The 25,627-nt window shown below is 40.8% G+C and overlaps 2 protein-coding genes across 2 annotated transcripts in view; both read left to right on the top strand.

The window, feature by feature from the left end:
* The first annotated feature begins 8,518 nt into the window (after window positions 1-8,518).
* LOC145985598 (uncharacterized) lies at window positions 8,519-9,046 on the top strand. Its single transcript, XM_083119670.1, has one exon. The coding sequence runs from the start codon at window positions 8,519-8,521 to the stop codon at window positions 9,044-9,046; it is 528 nt and encodes a 175-aa protein (XP_082975796.1).
* An 11,683-nt stretch (window positions 9,047-20,729) lies between these two features.
* Window positions 20,730-25,627, top strand: part of Sytalpha (Synaptotagmin alpha) — a 320,680-nt gene continuing 315,782 nt past the window's right edge. The window contains exon 1 of the mRNA XM_083138489.1: window positions 20,730-20,810. The gene's annotated coding sequence lies outside the window, so the exon portion shown is untranslated. The remainder of the gene's footprint in view (window positions 20,811-25,627) is intronic.

Here is a 25,627-nt window from a genome sequence, read left to right on the forward strand (position 1 = left end):
TCATTGTTTGGGTTATAAAAACAGTCCCTGGTAGAGTGATTTGAACGGAAACAGATCTGGCATTGCGAAAACTGTGAATTTTGTCGCCCCCCGTCTGAATTATTATTTCCACCTCGAGATCTGAAATTACGTCGCATGCCGCGAGTAGAACCTCTGCGATTGCCATTCCCCTGGCCGTAAAAAGTAGGCCGGGTCTGAAATTGATTACTGTTATTTGATTGTATTTGATCTGCCAGGTTCTGGACAGTGTGACACAACGCTTCAACTTTATTTTCTAATGTTAAGGTTTGCAATTGGTTCGTGACTGAATCTAGTTGGTTCGCTGTTGAACCGCCAGATGGCAAAATTGCGTTGCAAGACTGGGAAACGGCCGCGCTGGTAGAACTAGCGGACTGCGTGTGTGGAGCTTGACTGGAGGGGAGGGAAGGAGGGGCTGTGGGCGTGGTTTGGACTTGCCATGAGTTGGTCGGGAGAGCTGGTGTAGCTTGATAAGATTGCTGCGGAAGAAAGTTGTATGGAGCTTGAGAGATCTGCGGGAGGGGGGTAGGGGGGGAATACGTCACAAATGACGAAGCAGGCTGAGGTGTGGGGAAAGGATGCGTGTTGCTGACCTGTGGTTGCGTACAGCTGGGAAACTGAGGGGAGGCTGTTGCGTAAATGGAGTGCATGTACTTAGCGGCATCTATCAGTTTCATCGCTTCACTTTGTTCCTCATTGCGTCTAGCTTGAATCAGCATGTCTTGCCTTTCTTGATTCTGCAGATGTGCAATAAGAGAACTTGTGTCGGTGAACTCTTTGTCTCCTATCGCAGCGATGTGTTTAGATCGAAGTCCCGACACAACATAGGAAAGGATTTGAGGGTTCGTCGCTTGCGGGAAGAATTGAAGGACGAGATTTTTCTTACGAATAACATAATCATGAATGGGCTGGTTAATTTCCTGCTTTGTCTCTAATAAAATTTGGATGGGCATGCTGACTAAGTGACTGCCTTTAAATAATGAAATTAATTCTTTTTTGATTTGCGGAAAGGTGAGGGTGTTGAAGTTTGGCTGCTTCTTGAGATCGTTCAAAAATGTGAGCGCTATGTCTGCGAGGAACAATGGCAACATTTCGCGTTTTTTATTTTCCTCCCACGCCAAAGCGCCCGCAATACTGTCGAACTTTTCAAAAAACTGCTCAACTTCTTGAGGGTTTTTTCCTGTGAAGGGGGCGGGGTATAAGCCATGGGGTATATTTACGGACATTCTTGACGGGGATGGATTGATAGTGGTAGGATTGATGGTGGTAGGGGTGTTAGTTTTAGGTGTACTGGTTTGGGGTTCTGGGTGTTTCTTTTTTCGTTTGGGAGTTTCTAGACCACCTAGAAACTGTGGATAATCGGGATGGTGAGCCTTGGATCTGGTTATTCGGGGGGAAGGAGCGGGGGAATTAATAGCGGAGGCTAAGGAGAGAATCTGATCAAGAGAACGGTCTAGCTCTTCGTGAAGAATAATTTGGGATTCGTTCATGCGAATTTAGGGAGGGGGAATTTTTATGCACTTATTCACAAGAAATGAAAGATAGTGAGCGGAAGAAAAAAAAATTACAAGTGGGGAGTTTATAATACGAAGTGTATTATCGAAAAAGAAGAATTTCTAGGGTTGCTGCTGTGTGCGGCGGGGATTTTAGATTATGGGGTTTTGAGTGACGTAAAAAAAATAAAAATTAAAATTTTATGGAAATCCACGGAGTGGAGCCGGCTATCTCCACCATGTAGCGTGACGTCGGGTAAGGTACGGGATCGAGTCACGCCGGGACGTAGCTCAGATAAATACAGTAGGTCTTAAGTTTGACTTGGCTAACCACCTCTACCCTTAAGGAGGCTGATGAAGGATTGTTGGGAGCCTGTGTTGTTGAACGCTACTCACCCCTTGCTGTTGGTCTGGCCCTCGGCTTCTGGCGTCGGCGACGGTGACAGGTGTCCGCTGGAGAGATCGAAGATGACGATAAGAGACGGCAGGCAATTCGGCGACTTGTTTTATTCTTGCAGATTCTTCGGTTGGCTTAATCCGGACTGCTATGGACTTCTCGCTTGTTGCCGCCTCGTGCTGTCGCGATCTCTCAGCAGGCCGTCGTCCTCTTCTCGTCGATCAGTTTGGTGGTGATATTGGAGCGAAGTGAGAGATCGATTTACTGTCTCCAGCGGTTTTATACATTGGATTTGAGTCATAGGTTGGTGGACTTTGCACCTCCACTGTGCACCTGGGGTATCCCTGGATGCAGATGGAAATTTACAGTGGAGGTGCACTCACCGCTGGCGAGGGCCGTTGCCTTGCTGACTGTGCAGAGCCGAGTGGAAAATTCTTGTTGCTCGGCTCTGCATCCGGTGGAATGTGGGGTGAATGAGCGTTCAACTTGCGAGCTTCTGAGCGATGTTTGAGGCAAATTAATGTTTCGACTTTTATGCTCCCAATTCCTTCATCACTAAATACACTTGGCTGTAAATATTGGACCCAATCAGTGTGTTTTGAGTTGACATAACACTTCATTATACTCTGTAAGACGCCGTGGTTACGTTCCGAAAGACCTATAGAGTTATGAAGACCGACTGGTGAAAACTTGATGGTGATTCCCAATTTAGTGCCAAGTTCCTGGAAAAGCTTAGATTTAAATGCTGATCCGCGATCCGTGTAAATATCCTGTGGGGCTCCGTAGCGTAACACTATCTCTTCATACACAAATTCTGCTGCTGTACTGGCCGTGCAATCTGCAACTGGTTTGGCTATTAAATAGCGCGTCCCAAAATCTGTGGCAGCGATTATGTATCGATGACGAAGATTGGATGAAGGAGGATATGGACCTGAAAAGTCCAGGCAGATCCGCTGAAATGGCTTCTGTGCGGGAAAAGTGCACAGTTCCCCTGCTGGTAGACCTGGACGGCGTTTATTCTGCTGGCATGTTATACATTCCCTAATTTTCCTCTGTATAAATAACTTCATATTTGGAAAATAAATTCTTGGTAAGGCCACATTGTAACACTTGGTAAAACCAAGATGAGAACCTCCTATGGGTGAAGCATGGAGTGTCTCAATGACAGAATCACGTAACGTCATTGGAATGCATAATAATTTCTTGGTAGTAGCTCCTAATTTCTGCTGTCTATATAATAATCCATCTTCCAACACATGATGATAGACCTGCCTCTGAATGCATAGAGGTAATGTTCCATCGTCCCTGTCTGGGTCCTCCAAAACTTTAATAATTGGGCCAAAAAATGAATCCTGTCTCTGGTGTTCCGCGACATCTGTGGTTGCATCAAATAAAGTAAGTGTCCTGGGTTCGGGAATGTCCTCTTCAGTGTTGCCATCCTCTACGTTTTCTCCACATTCTCTGCTGAGGGGATCGGCGATATTCTCCGTAGTTTTAACATGGATCGGTGTAAATGAAAAATCCTCCAAAAGGTTGCTCCATCGAAGAAGCTTTGAGCTCAAATTACGGGATGTCCTAATGTACGTAATTGCTTTGTTGTCTGTGTATAAATCAAAATGGCGGCCAACAAGATAAAATCTAAATGATATGAAAGCATATAAAATTGCTGTTAATTCTTGCTCAATAACACTCAATCTTTTTTCAGTGTCGGTCAACGTTCTACTGCAGTACGCACATGGCAAGTACTCTCCTTCTGCATTGGGCTGCATTAATACGCCACTGACCGCATGAGATGAAGCATCGGTGAAAACCTTGGTGTTCTTCGCTGGATCGTACGGTAACAAAACAGGTGCAGTAATTAGAGCTTCCTTTAATTTCTCAAATGCTGATTGTTGTTCAGGACCCCATGTAAATTTCTTGCCCTTACGAATTAAACCCTGTAATGGTGATGCGATATCAGAAAAATTCTTGACATATTTCCTCACGTAGCTGCAAAGACCTAAAAACATTTTAACCTTCTTCGTTGTGGTGGGAACCTTATAATTCTTAATGGATGACAGTATTCTATCACTTATACGATAGCCATATTTGCCCACATTGTGGCCCAATGCAATTGTCTCATAATATCCAAATGAACATTTAGGTACAGCCAATTTCAATCCGGCAGATCGTAAACATTGAAACATTTTCTCTAAATTGACCAACATATCCTTAAAAGTATTGGCAAAAACAAACATGTCATCGATATAAAAGGCAAAGTTATTGTCATTCATACCCGCTGTAGCGAGCTGAACACATCGGGTCATTGCCGCAGGAGAAGTCACATGTCCCATTGGTGTAAAGTTCATCGCAAATTGTCCCCTGGCTGGTATAGTAAAGGCAGTGTACTTTTTCGATTGTTCTTCTAATGGTATTTGAAAAAATCCTTGTTTCAAGTCAGCACTACAGTAGTAGCTCTTACCGGCCATATTGTGCAATATCTCTGAGATGTTTCCTATAGAAACTGCATCGAAAACGGACCTGGCATTCAGCAATCGAAAATCTTGCACCATGCGATAAGCTCCTGATTTCTTCTTGACAAGAAAAACTGGTGAATTGTACGGTGATGTTGTAGGACTGATGACCCCTGCTTCTAGCAAGTTGTCAATTTGCTGGTTAATTTCCTTACGCAGGTGAACTGGTATAGGGTAAGCTGGGACGTGAAATTCCGAATCGTCCTTTAACTTTATACGATGCGTATAATTAGTGGCACAACCAATGTCCTGTTCAGACCAAGAAAATACATCTACATATTTCTCTAATAATTGTCTAAGTTGCAATTTCTGATCGGGTTCTAATGCTGGATTTATGTCAAATTTAGTAATGTCGTGCACTGGTTTTGTCACGGTGCCAGTCTCCTTGGTCACCATAACGTTAGGTCCTTCGTCGTCTGCAATATGACGCGAAGCTGGTACTGGATTTTGCCATGCCTCTGCGGTACCTAAGCGTGCCCCTTTCCTAATTTTAATTTTGTAAGAATTTGGATTAGTAATCCAAATTAAAAATAACTCCGGATTTACAATGGCTCGAGGCACCATTAAGCCTGTGTCCATTTGAAACTGTAAATCTGGTTCCAAATAAGTTAAGTTTTGATTACTAGAATTTGTCAATTTGACAGGAATGCACAAATGAGATCTAGGTTTGATTCTAATTTGTCTGGAAGTTACAAATTCCGGCACATATAAATCCCTGATCAGACTAGCAACTTTTATGGAAACGTCAAAGGTCTTTCGGTGTTCCGTCCTTAACTGGTTTCGCGGAGGAGTACCAAATCTCCTCAATGTGAGTCGATTTTGATCAAAATCCAAATTTGCTTTATGAGCTCTTAAGAAATCGTTTCCCAGGATTGTCCCATGTTCAAAATTTGGAATCATCCGAAAAGGATGGGTAAAATTGCGGCCGTTTATTGCAAAAGTTAATAGGACAATCTCTTTAATTTCAATTTGTTCTTTTGCTACTCCCCTTATGGCCGTATGAATTTTAAATCGTTTGGCGGTTGAAGGAATGCCTCGATCACTGGTGACGGATACTTGGCTTCCGGAATCCACGAGAAACCTCTGACGTTGTCCCCCTAATACTGTGTTAATATAAATTAATTCCTCATAGGGGAAAGTAGAGACTGATATCTGTTTGCCAACGAAATCTGCGCATACGTCTCTTCTATGGGCAGTCATTGTTCGTTTAAAGCCTCCGTGTTCTGAAAACAAGTGGCTGCTGTGTGATTAGGGTAATTACAAATTGAGCAGCAAGGTCTCCCCCGTTGCTCTTCCCTGTTTTCCTGGTCTCGCCCTGCTGAAGACGAGGAACCCCGCGAGTTCTGTCCGCGGAAGTTTCCACGTCCTCGCCATTGTTGGGTATTGCCGTATCGCCTATTGCGATCTGTGTTGTTACCATTATTATTACGTCCATTCCTGTACCCCCTATTGAATTGTCGTCTATTATTATTACCCCGATAGGAGCCTCTATAATTATTACTGGACCGATAATTATCCTTATTACAATGTTCTCTAAATTGTTTTGGAGTAGATGAGTCGGTGCCAGGGTTCTGGTTTTGGTCCTCCATACTATCCAATCTCAAAGTGAGACTGGCTAATCTCGCTTCCAGACCAGTTTCCTGAGCCTGGACTTGAGCTTTGGTATTGTGAGGATTGCTAAATAACTTTAGTTGCTCAACCTCCTTTTGCAACGCTTTGAATTTTGCCTCAATGTCTGAAGTGGGTCGCGCTTGCGCTGACTCAGCAGTAACCAGATTGTTACTCTGCAGTAAAATCTGCTGCTGTTGCGAAAGTGCTGATGGATTATGCAAAGGAGAGAATAAACTCTCTCTTTGATCTTCGTACCTCAATTCCTTCAGCTTGCGCTGTCTCATCAAAAATTGGAGTTTCTCAAAGGATTTTAAATCTTTAAGCAACCCATGCACGGACTCATACTCTTTATGGTGGATATCTTTCATGTAATCCACCTGTAAACCCAATATGATCTGTTTGATCTGTTGTTGAATACTCATTTTAGGGTCTGCCTTGAGTAGAAGTAATTGTTTGTCCCGAACATAATTCGTAACTGGCTCAGTTTCTTTGTGTAATCTATATCGAATTTGCTCCTCGATCTGGAGTTGATCCAAGGACCCTGTAAATTCGTCTTTAAATTTCTTCTGTATCTCCTCGTAAGTAACTTCCTGATGTTCTGTACCATCTTTCCAGGTCTGGTACCATCGTAATGCTGGCCCGGCCAGAAGGGCTGGAAATAATTCCTGTTTACGGGCATTATTCCATCCATTTAATATGGCAAGGCTATCCACTTTATCTAAAAATTTTGAAACGTCCTCCCCGGCTATCCCCTGAAATGGGATACCCTCTAAAATAGTTGGGGGAACAAACTGCGACTGAGCCATTGTTGCGAATTGTGTTTGGTCTGAATCTCTAAAATCCTGATCCTGTTGCTCTAATTGTGGTACATATTTCTGTTTTTCCAATAATTCTCGCTGAAGGCGTCGAGTTAAGATTGGGCTACGTTTAAACTTGGGGGTGGAACTTGCAGCTGGACCGCTGACATCTAAATTAAAACTTGTAGTCCCTCGTGCTATATCTAATAATTGATCTAAAGTTTCGTCGAGTTCATCAGCAAGGTGAAAGCTCGACATCTATCATGGCACAAATAAATTCTTCTCCCCCCATAAATGCAAAAGCTTTAAGCCCTATGTATTTTCAAAATTAATTTTGGCAAGGACATACTAACGAAACTAAATAAATGAGCAAAATGTTTGGGGTGGGTAATGAACTAGCACTCCACTACGTGTCAAAATTTGGGGTGGGGAATAATTCTAAACTGGTTACAAACTCTTTTCTCATCGCATTTCCGAAAAAATGCATGAGAAGCCCTAGCAAATCCACCACGAGTCAAAATTTAGCTAGGGGTTTAAATTTAAACTGGTTAACATTAACTGCAATTCTTTTCATTTCCGAAAAATGAAAAGGCCTCACGCACTCCACCACGTGTCAAGCTAGAGATAGGGGGAAATTTCTAGGCTAACAATTAAATGTAACTCTTTTCATTTCCGAAGAAAATGAAAAGACCCAAAGCAACTCCACCACGTGTCATTCTATAGAATGAAGGGATCTGAACCAGTTAACTGATGGGGTGATGTAAACTACTCATCATTCATCCTCTTGATGAGACCACTCGTCATTGACATGACGAGTTATTGCTTGGCATGCGAAAGGTACAAATAACACAAAGGAAATAAACTACTGAAAAGACAATGGCAACTCGTTGGATTTTGTGAACCGTTGAACCTGTATCATGGCTGGGTGTAGGATGATTACCTGTCTAACTGAAGTCTCTGAGCTGAATCGAAAATAGCGAAGTCCTCTGTAAGCTTCTCTCTAAGTGTTGACCAAAGCGTGCTTCCACTATCGACCTCCTGTCTTGCTGACCTCCTCTCTCTACCAACTCAATTCCCAAAGTCCAGTCCCTTCTCAGCTTGTCTCACCTCTATATTCCCTGGCCATCGAGCTCTTCCTCGATGCCGAATCGCCGAATCGTGTTTATTATAATTGCTACCATGCAAACCGCTGACACCAAACCCAGAAGTGTTACCTGTTTCCTGAAAGCTCAGGAGGTTTGCATGGCACAACACAACGCATTGTAAACATGCCTAAGAGGCTTGAGACAGCTGAGAAAAACAAGTGAATGCCCTGGTCAACATGAAGCGTTCAGAGAGACTTAATAAAATAAACATACAATCTTAGGGATTGATACGATAGCTCTTTTTACGTGCCTAGCCACGAGAGCAATACATCTTGAGCTAGTAACAGACCTTACTTCTGAAGCTTTCATAGCAGCATTGCGACGCTTTACAGCAAGGCGAGGCAAGTGTTCCACCATTATCAGCGATAATGCCACAACATTTCAAGGAGCGAAGAACGAACTTCAGAAACTTCAATTGCTATTTCAATCGCAAGGATTCAGTGAAGACATTCAAAGGTATGCAGCACAAGAAAACTTTCAGTGGAAAAACTCACCTCCACGTAGCCCATCATTCGGTGGTGTCTGGGAAAGCGCCATAAAATCCATGAAGTACCATCTTCGTAGAGTCGCCAAGAATGCTGTACTGACATACGAAGAGCTGTCAACTCTTTTGTGCCAAATCGAAGCTTGCTTAAACTCTCGACCTCTTACATCCTTACCTGACTCTCATGAAGAATTTAATTACCTCACTCCAGGCCACTTTCTTATTGGTGGTCCACTAACTTCCTTTCCTCAACCAGACTTAAGTGATCTCAAGGAAAATAGACTTTCCAGGTGGCAACGAGTTCAACAGTTTCAACAAAGGATTTGGAGAAACTGGTCCCGAGATTATCTTCATGGTATGCAACAGCTTCAGAAGTGGACAACCACGCAGCCCAACCTGCAACCAGGACTACTTGTCCTTCTGAAAGAAGACAACCTACCCCCATTATCTTGGAAAATGGGCATTATAGAAGAAGTGTTTCCAGGGAAAGACAATTTAGTTCGTGTAGCCGTGGTTCGCACCAAGGATGGAGTGTACCGAAGGGCTCTCAGTAAGATTGTACCTCTTCCAGATGGGAAGATCAATTGAACTTTCATGATTTAGTTTGGATGCTGTGCATTCCAACGGGGGGGAGAATGTTGAAGATTGTAAATAGTATTGCTTTCCGCTCCTCATTTGTTTTTATTTTACTCCCGCTGGGAGCTTCTTGCAAGAGCTCGGAATTCTGGGAGCGTGGTATTCGAATACAGCGGCATGGTGCATGTCGGCTCGCGGCAGCGGGAGAACATTTCAGCTAGCCTATCGGATGTGGGCCTTTTTGTATTTCTTCAGTGTGCAAACATATTTAACTATTATATAATACCAAGTGAATTAAAGGACTTGTATCATATGCGAATTTGTTGCTATATCCGTTGTTCCAGCCCTATGGTAAGATAGACAATATGGCGTCATACCCAGAGATGCTAGTTTTCTTTCATGTTGATACGTGGAAGGTAACTACAGACAAATACTAAGAAATGAAAATTATATTAAAGAAGAAATAAAAAGTAGGCTTAATTCAGGAAATGCATGTTACTTTTCTCTTTATAAACTTTTGTCTTCTCGTTTAATATCTAAGAAACTAAAAGTTAAAATATACAAAACAGTAATTTTGCCTCTTATTATATGGATGCAAAACTTGGTTCCTTACATTGAAAGAGGAACATAAATTGAGAGTATTTGAAAATAAGATCCTTAGGAAAATATTTGGACCTAAAAGAGATGAGAAGACAGGTGAGTGGAGAATGTTACATAATTTAGAAGTACATAATTTGTATTCATATCCAGATATTATTAGAATAATTAAATCAAGAAGACTTAGGTGGGCAGGCCATGCGGCACGAATGGGAGAGGAAAGAGGAGTTTACAGGATTCTTGTTGGGAAACCTGATGGTAAGAGACCTGTAGGAAGGCCAAGACGAAGATGGAGGGATAACGTTGAGATGGACCTAAAGGAAATCGGTAGGGATGGAAAAGAGCATATAGATCTTGCTCAGGATAGGGACAGATGGAAGGTCTGTGTTGCTGCAGCCATGAACCTTCGGGTTTAAGAAGGCTAGAATGTTAGTTAGTTCCTGCATATTCCCAGGAAGCTGACGTGATACTGATGCATTCCCAGTATGTACGTCTCACCCTTTTTCTTCCTATCTACTGTAACATCATTAACGGCTTCGAAGCCTTTCTGGAACTTTCCCTGCCCCCAGACTTCCTTCAATACTATAACTTGTTAACACTAGTATACCACTACTAAACTACTAACCATATCTTACATGTAAATCACATCGATACTAAACCGGTATGATCACTAATAGATTGTAGATAGCCAATCAATTGTTAGAAATAAAGCATATAATATATCCGTAATGTAATATATATTGTATGTATGAAACAGTAAATAACAAGAACCAAAGAGAACGGAAAACCGTAAAATTTTGAGAAAAATACGTCGTGGTTTAAATTTAAGGCACCAATGCGTATCCCAATGCGAATATGTGCGGGTAGAGCTTTGGGCACCATAAGGGGTCCCCCCCCTTTTCTCTGTCCAAAATTAGCAAATAGTTAGTACAACGATTCTTTAATGGCTGTGACAAGACACCAACTGTTTGCAACTGTTTGAGGGATGTCCTTTTCTTCGGAGGCAGCTCATCACGAGTTCTACGGGACCCTTATGCCCGTCGCTGGTGTGCATCCATTTTCTGCTTCGAGTCGCCAGAACCAGGGTTTCATGGTTATTCCTTTACCGGCTGTTTCTTTTAAGTTTTTCGTTCTAGCTTAATCCCTTTGCTTGGAGAATTCTTTCGTGCTTATTTTTTTTTTTTTTTGCAGATCTTCCTTCCGCGATTAATCGGTTATTGTATTTTGTTCTCAAATTGATTTGTTTCGCGCTTAATTCTGTTTGCAGTAATTCCTTTCGTGATTAATCCGATAATGCATTTTGGATTTGCAAATAATCCGTTACAACTTCCTCTTGCAGTTTCACTTAAATGCACGCAGGATGGCATGTACTTGTTCCCGCAGTGATTAATTAGAAAACACATGACGTTTACAGGTTTAACCATCAGCGGTCGGTAGAACATGATACCCCGATACACCAGGGCTTGCTGGGTTTTGGGACACCGAGCAAGTGAAGTTTCAACTATGCTATTATATTTACTTAATTATATACGTATACTGTGCAAGTATGCTAACAACACTATATATAACCTGCCTAACCTATTCAAGTGTTTATTTCTGCTACTAGAAACATACGTGAGTAAATTCGGCAGGTCAGGTTTGGTATACATCTTTTAAATTTTTAGAGCTGTCAATAGCAGCTTGTGTTATATTTACATTTAATTGCACAGCCAATCAACAGATGAATGAAACATTTTTTCAATTTTACATGATTCAAACGAGTTGTATTGACTTTTAGTACAATTTAATCTTAGTATGTGGTGTTTAATTAAATACAATGTCAGCAGATATTATAAGTAACGCCTCTCATCGGGAAACCATCCTTTGCGTAAAAGGGATATTATTATTCTAACTAACTAACTCTCTAGCCTTCTTAAACCCGAAGGTTCATGGCTGCAGCAACACAGGCCTTCCATCTGTCCCTATCTTGAGCAAGATCTATATACTCTTTCCCATCCCTACCGATTTCCTTTAGGTCCATCTCAACGTTGTCCCTCCATCTTCGTCTTGGCCTTCCTACAGGTCTCTTACCATCTGGTTTCCCAACAAGAATCCTGTAAACTCCTCTTTCCTCTCCCATTCGTGCCACATGGCCTGCCCACCTAAGTCTTCTTGATTTAATTATTCTAATAATATCTGGACATGAGTACAAATTATGTAGTTCTAAATATTATTATTATTCTAAGGAAAATTTATATGGATTTTAATAGTCAATTTATTTATTTATATGAAGTGCCTTTATTAAATGACACTCTGCACGAAACATCGAAGTTCGGTAACACTGTACTCATAACATCAATGTCCTTTATACTTTGCTAAAAATATCGAGTTGCTTTAGAATTTATTTTGTACTTTTCATTCTTAGTTTAACGTAAGAGTACAACCACAGGCAGTTTAAGCACGGTTATAGCAGGAACAATTGAATTCAAATTTTACTTTTATGTTCACTTTTAAACCATCTAGTAATATATAGGGAGCTAATTATTCTGGAAGCATTTCTATCTTCCCTGCGTTGAAGTCATTTTTGCTCAGAGAAACCCTATTGCGTTGGTTTTGGTGCACAACAAAGGAGTTTGATCAAACTTTTCAAAGAACCTGAGTCTTCATTTAGAAAACTTATCATTATTTTCAGAATTTGCACCATAACTGTTCCACTAGCTCATAGTTATTTTGACTTGATGGTTTCCTTGATGCAGCAAAAACAAAATGTGGGCCTACATTTGGTTCACAGGGGCAAGCTTATACAGAAGGTTGTTCGCTTTATATCCAACCATTTTTGACGGGTACTCACCTTAAGAGATACCGCGCCCCCACCACCGATCATGTTCTATTGGGCCCCCAGCATTGTGGACTATCGCCCGGCATCGCAGTTTCCATTGCAGCAAGCTCCGACGCAGGACAGGCATGGGAAATCTGTCCCACTCCTCCCTGCAAGCTTTCCATAGACCATCCAGGGTGCACGGACGGCGATGTTGAAGACGTCGTTTCAACAGTCCAAATACACAAAAATCCATTGGACTGGAATCTGGGCTTTTCACAGGAATGTCTTCAAACGGAATGACACGAATTCCTAATTCCTCTGACATTTCCTGATAAAAACGTAGTGATGTTCTGGCGGTATGACTCGAAGCCTTGTACATATGGATCATCACCTGGTTCGCGTCCATTCCATACAATTGTGGGATGCACTGACGTGCACTGAGGAGTAGCTAGTCTAGCAACGATAGATCAATCAATCTCACGTCTCTAATTATTTTCAAATCACAATATTTATTATCTTGAAGCCTCAGTTCATATGCAACATTTCTTTCCATGCTCTTCTCGTCGCTCGATGTGATCAGCTGGCAAGGCTGAATACCCTAGCTGGCTCTTCTTCCGCCTTACCAGTTCCAGGTATAGACAACCGACCGAAGCGAAAGGGAAGATTTCTGCCTGTATCTCCCTTGCCCTTTCGCCCCCCGCTCCCATGGTTGAAAGCCCGTGGTTTCAGGTCCTCCAGTCTATCTCCTATAGGACAGATAGGGGATTGGTTTCCCATCGATTCCTTTGTAAATCCTCTAAAGAACTCAGGGGAAAATTTTCTGTAGTACTTACGTTCTCTGTAATTACAGAACCTTTTAAACGTTGTACAATATGTATGTATAATATGGGATGTAGTTTTATTTGTATATGAATGGAAACGTACTTGTATTATGTGCAGACAAAAATGTTATGGTTTCTTTTCTTTTTTTCAAATATGGAATATATAATGATTAAATAACAAATATTTGCTCACGCTCTCTCTTGCTCTCGTTTTAGTAGTGTTTTATTTAAATATACTAATAATTTGGCCTCCAATAAAAAAATGGGTAAGCCAAACAGTCATAAATACGGATGTATTAATTTGGGCAAGAAAACGCGCGTTCTAATTGTTGTTGTTGGGTTGGTTTATTTTACTTCACCTTTCTGCCACATTTGGTTATTGCGAAAATGAGGATGAGTGATGATATAATGAAATTGATGAAGGGACCTCACAAAGAACAATTCAGGCCGGGATTCGAACCCGTGACGAGCGCGCATTCTTGTTCCTATGTGTTCTACTCTGCAGTGAATAATGAAATAATTTGGAATGTAAAAGGTATCCCAGAACTCAAAAAGCCAAAGGAATATCATTGAAGAAACTACAAAAAAGTGTGTTTTGTTACCTGTTCATCCCCTCTAATATATTTAATTTTTGCCACCTTCCATCACTTTTTCTAGCTGTATAGATTTAATCGCGATAAGTAGCTAATGAGCTTATGGAAGTCACGAGGGACAATCATAAACAGAGAACTCTGGACTCCTGATTTCACAGTGCCCTGCAGTATTTTCTCTTTCCTTTCTTTAGCGTTGCTTTTCCATCACTTTACCTAACTTCTGCCATGACAATGAACGTTGAATTTGAATATTGAATTTGAATTTAACATTTTGGGTGCGTCAGCACTAAGGCTATTTTGAACCCGTCACATTATACGGGGTCCAGCCCCTTATCGTTACACATAACAACTCTAACGTTGCATAACTAAAATCATAAAATATTAAAATCTTCTGACTTTCTTTAAAAGCTCAGGCTGTAAAGGAGCACTCAGCACAAATAAGGACAAAACACAGGACAACACAAACAAAATTATACTGGTCATGAGGCCAGTCGCCAGAGCCTTGTTAGTCCGAAGTCAAGGGTGTACTACGTGGAAGTGAGGTTGACTATTGGATGCACTACGTGGAAGGAACAGCCCTTACAACCCATGAACGTTGATTAAATTAAACGGATGAAGAGTGGTTACAAAGGAACACTCATGCACAGGCCAGGGCTCGAGCCCGGATCCTTCAGCAACGAGATCGTAAGATGAAGAAATTAGGGAAATCAAGGAATGCAATTTTTTTTGGAAAAACGTTAATCATATGCAAATATGATGTTTCAAAAATCCAATTGAAATTTACGTACCACTGAGTAAATACGCAGTTTGCTTTACCGATACCCAAGTATCCGAATAGTTAGAGCTTTCCACTCATCTTTGTTGTCGGCCGACCTCCGTGGGGGAGTACAAGTGGCCCCGGATCGGTACCAGGTGGAGGAACATAGTGGTTCGGATCCCACTTTAAACTGTGGGTCCAGTCCCGATTAGCTTTTATGTACATAAAGTGGACTTAAACACCAAATCAACCAACCGCTGGGGAGTGGTTATCACTGCACGCTATGACACCAGGAGTTCCGGGTTCGAACCCCGACCTCGGCATGGTGTGTTTTTTTGTGTTCGTCTCTTCATTAATTTTATTGTACGATCTTCACGATTAACCAAATGTGACAACGACTCTAAGTAGCATAAATCAAATCATTGATTGATTGTTTCATTTGGTTTGTTTCACTTTGCTTTTCCTACACTTTTGGCTAATCGTCAAGATGGTACGATAAAATTGATGAAGGGACAAACACAAATAACACCCATGACCAGGTCGGGGTTCGAACCAGGGATCTCTGGCTTAATAGTTAAATCAATTTTTTTGGATTTTCGAAAGTTTGTGGGATTAACGTGTGCTTCTTTTCAGTAGTCCTTCGTCATTTGCAATCCTTTCCTTTATTTGACGTTCTATTTGTAGGAATACTGGGCCCTAAAGGGGGGAGGGGGATTATGACCCACACCAACCTCCCTTGGGCACGCCACTGATTGCTACCCCAAGTGTCGACATCACCGCACGTCACTGGTGGGATGTCTCTCCGATAGATAGGTGTCAGAATGGAGTCTTTGAAGTATCTGGCATTCACCGTCACGTTTTTGTCCACCTTGCGTCAACTTACCATCATATCCGAATCCCGTCACAACCATAAAGCCACGAGGGAAATTTTCCTGCACTGACGAACAAAGTTGCTGCGCCCCTTGCCGTCAATGTCACGGTATGTGACACTTTGTTTGCAGCCCTTCTCCTGGTGGTTTTCGTGGGCGAATGTTTCGCAAGGAGAGCCTGTTGTGTGTAACGGGACACAATAGCTTTCGCAGTAGTCACCCCGAGTGTTTTACAATGCGTATGTATGAAAACTTAGCATGGAAAAGGCCATTACGCAACCTTCCCAATACCGGTTGATTTTCGGCGCCATTTGATAACATTCACTACCAACACTCACGCACCTACAAGGTCAGACACAACACTGCTCCCCCCAGCAGACCCATAGTTCCAGCATGATACGCCAGGTGGCAGCACCGAATCGAAAATGGTCGGATGTAAAGCGAACAATGGGGCTGTTCGTTGCCAAACTTTTCCGCTAGAGGCGCCATCTCCTCTTGTGTCCCTAAAGAATTTTGTTCGTCATCGGTTGCCCTAAGCTTTACATTGGAGCGCGATAGGATGGCTATTTAAACGTTATTTTCAAAGAAGGTAAGAATTTCTCGTCTAAATCGATAACAAAAATGTGTTTAGCAAACCTTTAAGATTATGTAACAAGTCATAAGTTTCCGAAAATTACATTCTCCTGAACTTAAGAATTAATATATTAAAGCGCAACGGCAGGGCAGATCAGATGGACTAAATATAGTATGTTTATGCACGAACATCACTAAACTTGATATCACGTAAGAAAAGAAGTCAGTTTTTAATAAAACTATAAAAATAGAAGTACTGTCACGTGGAATTATTATGTGTTATTCTTTACCAGATTCTCAAGAATAAAACACTTAAATTGTGAAAATTGCAAGTGACGTAAACAAGTGCTGGGCAATTTTTAAGGCTTTTTTGAGTTCCGACATCTTTTCTGTTGTTGACGATCATCTTATTAAAATTCTTAGTTATACAGCACTGATTATTTATCTATCATGTTGCGACATAATTTCTGAGGTTAAGATGAAATTAAACTTGCAATTTAATGTAATAGCAGCACGTTCAGCATCAAAATCCCCATGTATTTAAATGGGAGAACAAGTGAGCATCAAAAGCGTGGGGACACAACAGGGGTGCTGCCACCTACAATAGTTTGCTTTGACAAGGCCCATTAGACATCTTCCTTTCCCTGACACCAGTGGCGGCGATTGGGTTTCAAAACTGGGGAGGGGGCAAGATGCCAAAACTGCGGGAGGGAAAGGACAGTTTACTTTCCCTTAGTACATAAGGTGTAGCATAGTTAGGCGGAAAGTGGCAAAAAGTAGGGGGGCAACTGTCCCGCTAATCGCCGCCACTGCCAGACACCAATTCTGAGTATGAAATATATTCTCAGCTATTTGCATTCATCCAAGGGCTGTGTTACACTGCACTGACTAACTAATTCGGCCCTGCTGAAACCAAACAATGCCGATATTCTCACGTAAGACATACTTACAAGTCAAACGTTCACTAACATTTAACATTTTAATCCAACAGGTGCCGTTGGAAAGTATGTGGGTGTGGAAAATACTTTGTCACATAGTTCCAACAGTAAATTATATCCTTTTAAAACGTACAAAACAACAAAAAAAAAAATATTCGCACTTTGCTTCTTTTGTGTGCGAAACCTGAATAGTTAGGCAGGGACGGTTGGAGTTAAATCAGTTTGTGCAAGAGGGATTTCTAATTGACGTCCCTTGATATGAATCTTAATCCAATGTTCCGTGCAAACATAATAACGTAGCTAAAGTGGCGGTCACGTTCGTAATCCCCTGCGCATGCGCACTACGGAAGAGCCGAACCTCTCAGAGGGCGTTATGGCAGTGTTGCCGCATGTAACAAAAATCCACAATATTTAAATGAAAAGCGAATGACGGGGAGGGGGGTTATTTTACGGGTAATATGAACTTTGTAGGTTAATGTAGATTTGGATTTATACTTTTCTTAATTGACGTCACTTCGGCGATGAGGATGAATGATGATAAGGTGAACTTTATGAATGGGTACACTCACAAATAAACGCTCAACGCTTTCGGCTTTCGAGGCAGTTAAATGTAGAGAGATTTGACACTTTTCGATTAACCATTTTTAATTTCTTTATCTTTTCCTGTACTAGGCAAGTGTAACTTTTAAGGCTGCGAAATTCCGAAAATTTTCCTTCCGAATAACAGGTACGATATTCCTCATTTTGAAAGATTTCGTCCGTTCAGATTTCCAGAGTTTGCGGGCAAATCTTTGTGTAGATTGCTTTCGCTGCTGTCTAGATACATGAGCCGGCCCCCGTGACGGAGTGGTTAGCGACGCCAGGGGTCCAGGGTTCGAATCCTGGTCTGGGCATGGATGTTTGTGTTTGCCCATTCATCAATTTCATCATATCATCACTCATCCCCATCTTCGCAAATTAGCCAAAAGTTTCACAAGAACCGGAATTAAATCAATTAAGTCTAGATACTCGTACATGATAGTTTCGTGCCATATCAGACAATTTTCTATTAGAGATATATAAACAACAGCCAAAGTAAACGTCACGAAGGAATTATAAACAGACGTAACTTTGAAACTGTGGCGCAACAGCCCGTGATGACCAGGGCTTACCTACCGACTGCTGGTCTCACTTCCCCCTGCTGAGGTGGGAGACCATCCAACCAGCTACGGAGTGACGTGTGGTGAGCACGACGATCCCCCAAACGTTGTTGTAGATTTCCGTGACCGGGTTACGCTACTCACTCGTAGCTCCCCAATTTCCTCATCCTCACGATGGTGGGTGGGCGTCGGTCCCATACACAGAGAGAAATCTCAGCAGAAAAGTTGTTACGCTTTCCCCCAGGAGAGACTAACCTGTGCGCGTCCCACAGCCGGAGCCCAAAGCATGACGCCTTAGACCGCACGCCCACGGTGCGGCACTATAAACAAATGTAATTTTTCACAATTAGGAATATCATAGTGTTATTATTTTTGGAAAGAACAGGGAGTTTCGAAAACTACTCTTGTGGCGACGGCTAAATATTCAAAGCATATTTAATACTGTTGTATCGAGTGACGTCATTAAGGTGGCATAATATATCGGAATTAGCGAGTATATACAGTGTGTCCGAGAAAAAAATTACCAATAAAGAATTTAAATAACTCAACAATCGTTAACGACAGAAATGTCAAATAACGTTTACTTGGAAGAGAAAATCATATATTTTTTTTAACCAAAGAACAAAGAACAAGAAAAAAATTTCACCTTAGTAGATCTCAATGTGTGCTCCTTTGGTGGCGCGATGAACATCAATGCGGTACTCAACCTCCATCCAAGTGTTCTTCAACATTTGATGAGTGACGGAGCCACATGCATCGATAATTCTTTCACGGAGATCATTGAAGTCTTGCACAGGTGTTTGGTAAACCATAGTCTTCACATAACCCCAAAGGAAAAAGTCAAAAGGAGTCAAGTCTGGTGACCGTGGTGGCCATTTAATGGGTCCACCCCTCCCAATCCAATTACCAGCGAAATTGTTATTAAGGAAGTTAGTAACACAACGGACATAATGTAAGGGGGGGGCATCCTGCTGAAACATGTACCCATGAGGAATGCGAGGTACAGCATACTGTTGCTACATTTGCAGGTAACTTGCACCTGTAACTGTAGCTTCCTCAAAGAAATAGGGCCCAATTACGGAATTTCGTGTCAAACCAAACACATTCAACTTTGGACTGTCGCATTCATGTTCAATAACTGCATGGGGATTCTGCTCACCCTGTATTCTACAGTTATGTCTATGCACTTTCCCGGAAATGTAGAAGGTAGCCTCATCTGAAAATGTTACGCTTGTCAGGAATTCATTGTCATCATCAATGCGTGATTTAGTTTCTGAACAAGCTGTAACTTGTAGGCTCTAAGCCTTAACCTTTTATGTACGATATCATGCACAGTAGAACGTGGAATTTGAAGTTGAGAACTAGCACGTCTCACAGATTTACGCGGGCTTCTCTGGAAAGCTTCCTGAACTGCAACCACTTTATCCTCGCTCACACACTTCCGACCACTACCTTTCTTCCTCAATAAAGACCCTGTTTCCAGCAATTGTTTATGCCATTTAACAATGTAATGACGTTCTGGTGCTTCCTGTCCATATTGTTGCCGGAATCTTCTTTGTACCGTTACAGACTTCAATTCTTCAAACCAAAAGCAGCACTCAACTTTCTGACGAACAGTAAACGGCGCCATTGTACCGACTACTCACGAACAAAGCCGCGCATGCGCTTAATTATGTTACGATTTTTTCATTTCTGGTGGTAAAAAAAATTCCTTTCTTCCCTCTTCCAAATAAACGTTATTTGACATTTCTATCGTTAACGATTGTTGAGTTATTTAAATTCTTTATTGGTATATTTTTTCTCGGACACACTGTATTATAACATTTATTTACTGTTTTTGATCAAACATTTCACTCGTTTTAGAATTCCTCATTGAGCTATTGGTATGGACGTGCTGATATGTCTTGCAAGTTGTTGTTTTTCAACAATCATTTCCTCAAACAAACTTGGAATAATCACATAATCGATGCAGAAACGATAGGTAATCGAAATAGAAACTTTTATGCGCATAACGGTAGAGAAGGGGGAAAAGCAATTGGCAATAGCAAAGCAGCGGTCGCTGCTTCAACGGCTTGTGGCTTGTGTTTTCCCCTCCATGTGGCCACTTCCCCTCTCAAGCGTTCATTAGTCGAGCCCTCTCGTGACACTTCTTGGGCAGAGGATTTGTTTTCGTTCGCTTGCTTCAGACATTGCCGGGACAGAGTGTAGTATCAGTGTGAACTGTGCTGCATGTTTGAATATTAAGGATAATATCCCGAGCCAAGTCTCGTCTCGATTTTATCCCTACCTTTGACATTGCCCTTGACCATTACAACAGATATCCTTGCATATTATACAACGCGTCCGATTCATGCGTCATGTTGGTTGCATAACTCCAGAAACTTTGTGGCCGTTTCAGATGACAAAGTTTGCCTTTCCGTACTGCTTTGTGTGGAAGCTCCAATTTTGATCATGTTTGTACGCGTTGAGAAAAAAATATAAGATTGTGGCTACACTGCGAGCTAAGGTCGCCATGGCAACGCGCCACTACGTGGCGCCGGTACGATACAAATGACGGTCGGCTGCGCGCGAGGGGAGGCGAATCGATGCGTGCTTCTCCTCTGGCTCCCGAAGCAGAACGACCAGTTGGCGAGTGGTCGGCGGGATAGTGTGTTCACAGGCGCTGCTGAGACAACAGTGGTTTTACGCGGTGAGTACAATAGACTGTTCTTTCTTCCAATTCCAATTCTGTAATTGTTTGCGGCTGCTAAAACAACATGTTCCTAGTTAGTTTGTTTTATCTAGTCCAGCAAGTGCCATTTAACCTCTAACTGTGTCATGCCGCTGTTAAATACAAACTTCTAACGTGGAAGCAATACGTAAACATTCTTCCGCCGGCATAACAAGGCGACAGGAATTCTGTGTGACCGCATTATTGCCGCACCGGAAACAATACTCTATTTGCACTCGTGACCTGTTTAACACTAGAACTGCCATGGGTGCTCACAGGGAGGGTAATAGGGGTCATTTGCCCCCTTTGGAATCTGGACAAATTGCTTGCATATTATAAAATTCTTTCATATATTTATATTCCTTTGCGTTTTTCTTTCTCCAGATTTTCATAATCCTATGTCGTAGTGTGTATTTTTTTATCGGTTGCTTTCAATCTTGCTCATAATTTATTTTACAGTGTTTTGCCCCTTCCGTTTCTTGCCTTGTTTTCTCCTTTATTTTCTCTCCCTTCAAGTTTCTTTTCTTTCATTCATTCACATATTTCTAGCTCTCTTTTCACAGATCTTCTATAATTTAGCTTCTCCCGATTCATCTATTTGTTCATATATATATATATATATATATATATATATATATTATATCATATCCCTTTCCCTATATCCCTCTATCGTATGCCTCTCATGCCTTCTTTCATTTCTCTTTCTCTCCTTTATTCTATTTATATATTTATCCCCTCTATCTCTGCTTTATTTCCTTCTCTTCTATACCTTCTTTAATTTCTATTTCTCTCTCGATTCTTTATTTCTTGCTTTTTCTATAGCTTCATTTATTTATATTTATCTCACAATTCTTCTCTTTCTCTCTCGTTTTTATTCCTTCTCTCTTTTTATACCTGTTTATTTTTCTTGCCCTTTCCATTCTTCTAATCGTTTCTTTCTGTCTCTAGTTTATCCTATTTAGCCCTTTCTATACATTCGTACTTTCTTCTGTTGATTTTGTTTTTTTCTCTCCCCTTCTCCATTTCTCCCTCTTGAGTTATTCTTTCCTTCCTTCTCTCCACTAAATTATATTTATTTCTTTTCTCACTATATTTCTCTAAATTTATAGCTCTTTTATTTCTGTCTCCTAAAACTTTTGTATTTTGAAGAGACTCGTAAATATGATGTAAAACTATTTTTTTCCAGTTTAGAAAGTTTATTTTTGCGAGCGATCATGATGATTTCAGTTACTAAGCAAAAGTATTCAAAGGTTCAAATCTTCGCCTGGACATGAACGTTTCATTATGAGTGTCCACAAATTTCATCTAATCATGAACCAACCTCGTAGTTACAATTAGACAAAAGTGGCAGCAAATATAAAACAAAATGCAAAGTTTTACACCTTTTCGTTACCCAGTAGACGTGGTGTGAACATCACGACGAACTGGCTTCAAACCGGATAGAGACATTTTTGTTATCTAAGTAAGATAAGCAATTAGTTGTTTTGTGTGTGTGTGTGTGTGTAGTGTGTTTACGTTTAATTTTCTATTAGCCTGCATTTTGGCCGAGCGCGTTAAGTGGCCGACTTCAAATTTCGTCATCGAAATTCACAGGTTCGAGTTCTGGCGTGGGTATAGGTGTTCTTTGTAAGTCAATTTTCTGTAATCATAATTTATCCTCATCGTCGCGATTATCAAAAGAGTGGCAGAAAAAGGAAGTAAAATAACAAGGTACATAATTTTCTGGCACCGGCCGTGCACACCGCACTCTTATTCTTACGGTTGCTCAAGCAATGTCTAAAAGGAAATTTCAGTTTCCGGCTTTAGTTTGTTCTGCTAGCAAGGACACGGGAAATTCCTTGTGGAAAATAAAGAACAACCTCTAGGTTTTTGTTTTCTCGGATATAACGATTCCATCTCGAGTACCACGGAGCTCTTGTGACGGTGATTAATAAGTCGACAGCCCCCCCCCCCTCGCGGGGGCGGGGGAATGGACTTGGTGAGTAATTAACTTCGCTCCTTAAAGCCGCGTCCCTTTGCATTGCCAGTAGTTAATTATGTAATGGCTGCTTGGATGAAAGCACCATATGTCGTCGCAATTCGTGAGAGAAAGTAAGAGCGTTACAATCATACCGTCACGATGTATAAATTAAGCACACGTGTGTATGATTAAAGTTGCAGGCGCATAAATTGCTCTAGAGAAGCCATATTGTAACGTCATTACAAGCGGTCTTGCTCCAGGGGCGAATTAGCAGGGCGGATGCCCACCCAAACCCATAGCATTTCCGGCAACAAATGTAAACTTTCAGAGATGATTGTATTCCCCCATAAGCAACGATATAACAGTGAGATTTATAACTCAAATATTTCCCTGTAAACTGGTTCATAAAGGAAGTAACTACACGCAAGGAAGTAAACCAATTATTTAACACAAGAAGTGCATAAAAGTTGCATCAGACATTGAATATGCATTATTAGAATGAATTTGATTATCTTATTTGTCATTTCATATTACTCGACTTGCTAAAAAGCATCACATATTTTAAAAACTTTCTTACAAATAAATATTAGATATTTTGAATTCTTAAAATTAGAGTAGTCGTATTTCCGAAAATAAGGTTTCTAGGTACATTTTGAGGTAAAAGTTGGAAATCTTGTGTTTTACTTTTAACATAATCAGGGTATGCGGAATTCGATTTACCTGGTTCTCAAGACGAATATTTAGTATTTGATCCAAAATGACAGCCTGCAAACTACATCTTACGTCTTACATACGCCTATTAATTTGAAACCAACGGCAATTGAAACCGATGACACCCGAACACTGCATCTAGCTGGTAACAGGTAAAATAGAATTTGTAATCCGTACCCCACAAGAGGAGGTCGTTAATTCACCACTGTGTTGTGAACGACAAGGTGAATAGAAATATGTTTAAGTTAGCTGGAACCTTAACATTTTTACTGCTTAATGTACTAAAGCGAAAATTACATTAATTAATTTTTCAATGTTCAATACATTACTGTATTGTGAACTATGAACGAATGCAATTATAAGTTGCACGTTTACATTTTAAAATAGGTGTTCGAAATTCATCACTTAAACATATTATTGTCCTGATTAAACAAACAATATCCAATCCTGTGAGAGATTTTTCCACATCCAACTGGTAGTAAATTACTCCACTGCATTGCAGATAATCGCATAGTTTCAACTTTCAATTAAAGCCTTTAATAACTTTAACATTTAGTATTTTTTGTTCAAACTTCTTGTGAACTAGAGTTTCTAGTAAAATTAACGTAATCTTACACGTATTATTTATGTAAATGTAAGAAAGACATTGCATAATACTGTCAGTGTGAAGGCTATTGTAATATTTTAACTATTAGGGTTCCATCTTTGGATATCTCAATGTACTATGTGAATAATACTCTTAACGTACTTTTTATGCTTGAATAACTTACGGTAATTACGGACAAGAACAATATTATCAGAAATTTTACAGAATGATTTTTATGTTATGCGGGGTGGACTTGTAGGTGAGGCAGTAACTTTCTGGGTGGCCTGCTCTTTAGATTGTGGCTGTTTTCCGCGTTAACACGTGTGACTAGCGAGGGATGATATCGAGACGAGACTAGATTACATTCGTGTGAGAAGGCCAGTCTCGTTCTCGTCTAGAGTTGAAAATTGCTCTCTTGCTCTCGTTTCGGCCGTGTTTCTAGAGTCCGTGTCGCTTGCGCCGAGTCATTTGCGCCCAGGGTTCTTATCGGTTCATTTCCGCCGCGACATATGTGAAGACCTTCCTTGGTGGGTTTTCCCACAATCCGGAGTGTCATTACCGCCGCGCGGATGTGTGTTTATGACGTTGCCCAGCTCCAGCTGTGTTTATCTTCGATTGAAAAGGAAGGTGATTGGTAAATGAATGTAAGATGAAAGTATATATGAAGGATCTACATTGGAAAATTAGTTTTTATGTAAAACTGAGACTTGAGAGAGACGACAATATGGCTGAGAATATGGAAATGATAGAAACAACGCATGGAAAGAATTCAAATAACGTTTGTATTGTTGTTGTGCAAGTGTATCGAAATATTGTGTTTATATATACGCAGCTATTACTTATATAATGTTTGCAAAAAGTTACACTGTATTTATAATGTTTTTGACGATTTTATGTAGTGTATAATAATTAAGTGTAATAGACTGGCACATTTATGTTGCTTCCAAAGTGTACATTTACGTAGTACTATTAGAATGCTTTCAAAATTTAAACAATGTTTTTTTTTACGATTAACGATAAATGATTAATAGTTAATAGGCTGATACTGATTTATGTATTTACTGTTGTGGAATAAAATTGATACAAGTAATCCTGTGTAAGGTCTCTTGAAATAAGCAAAGAAAAGTCATATTTGACACTCTGGATATGTTTAACATTTCAGTGTAAACACAGCTGTGCATCGTCATAAACATACGTTTGATTTTATGTTTTAAGTCCACTTTATGCACTATGCACCATGTGGCCATAAACACACGTGCGCGCGGCGGTGATGACACTCTGGATTGTGGGAAAACCAGCCAAGGAAGGTCTTGACATATGTCACGGCGGAAATGAACCGATAAGAAGCCTCGGCGCAAACGACACGACACCATGTTTCTAGTTCCTATGCAACATGCATAGTTTGTCACAGCACAAGCTTTCACAGCATATGAGGCCATTAAGAACACTTTATTAATAATATATTTTTGGTTTGACACCTCGAAACGAATTCTCTATAATTGCATGTCTGGAATGAACGCAACGTAATAACTTCATCTC

The sequence above is a fragment of the Lepisma saccharinum genome, chromosome 1 (assembly GCF_977018435.1).
Source record: "Lepisma saccharinum chromosome 1, izLepSacc3.1, whole genome shotgun sequence".
In the NCBI taxonomy this organism is placed as follows: Eukaryota; Metazoa; Arthropoda; class Insecta; order Zygentoma; family Lepismatidae; genus Lepisma; species Lepisma saccharinum.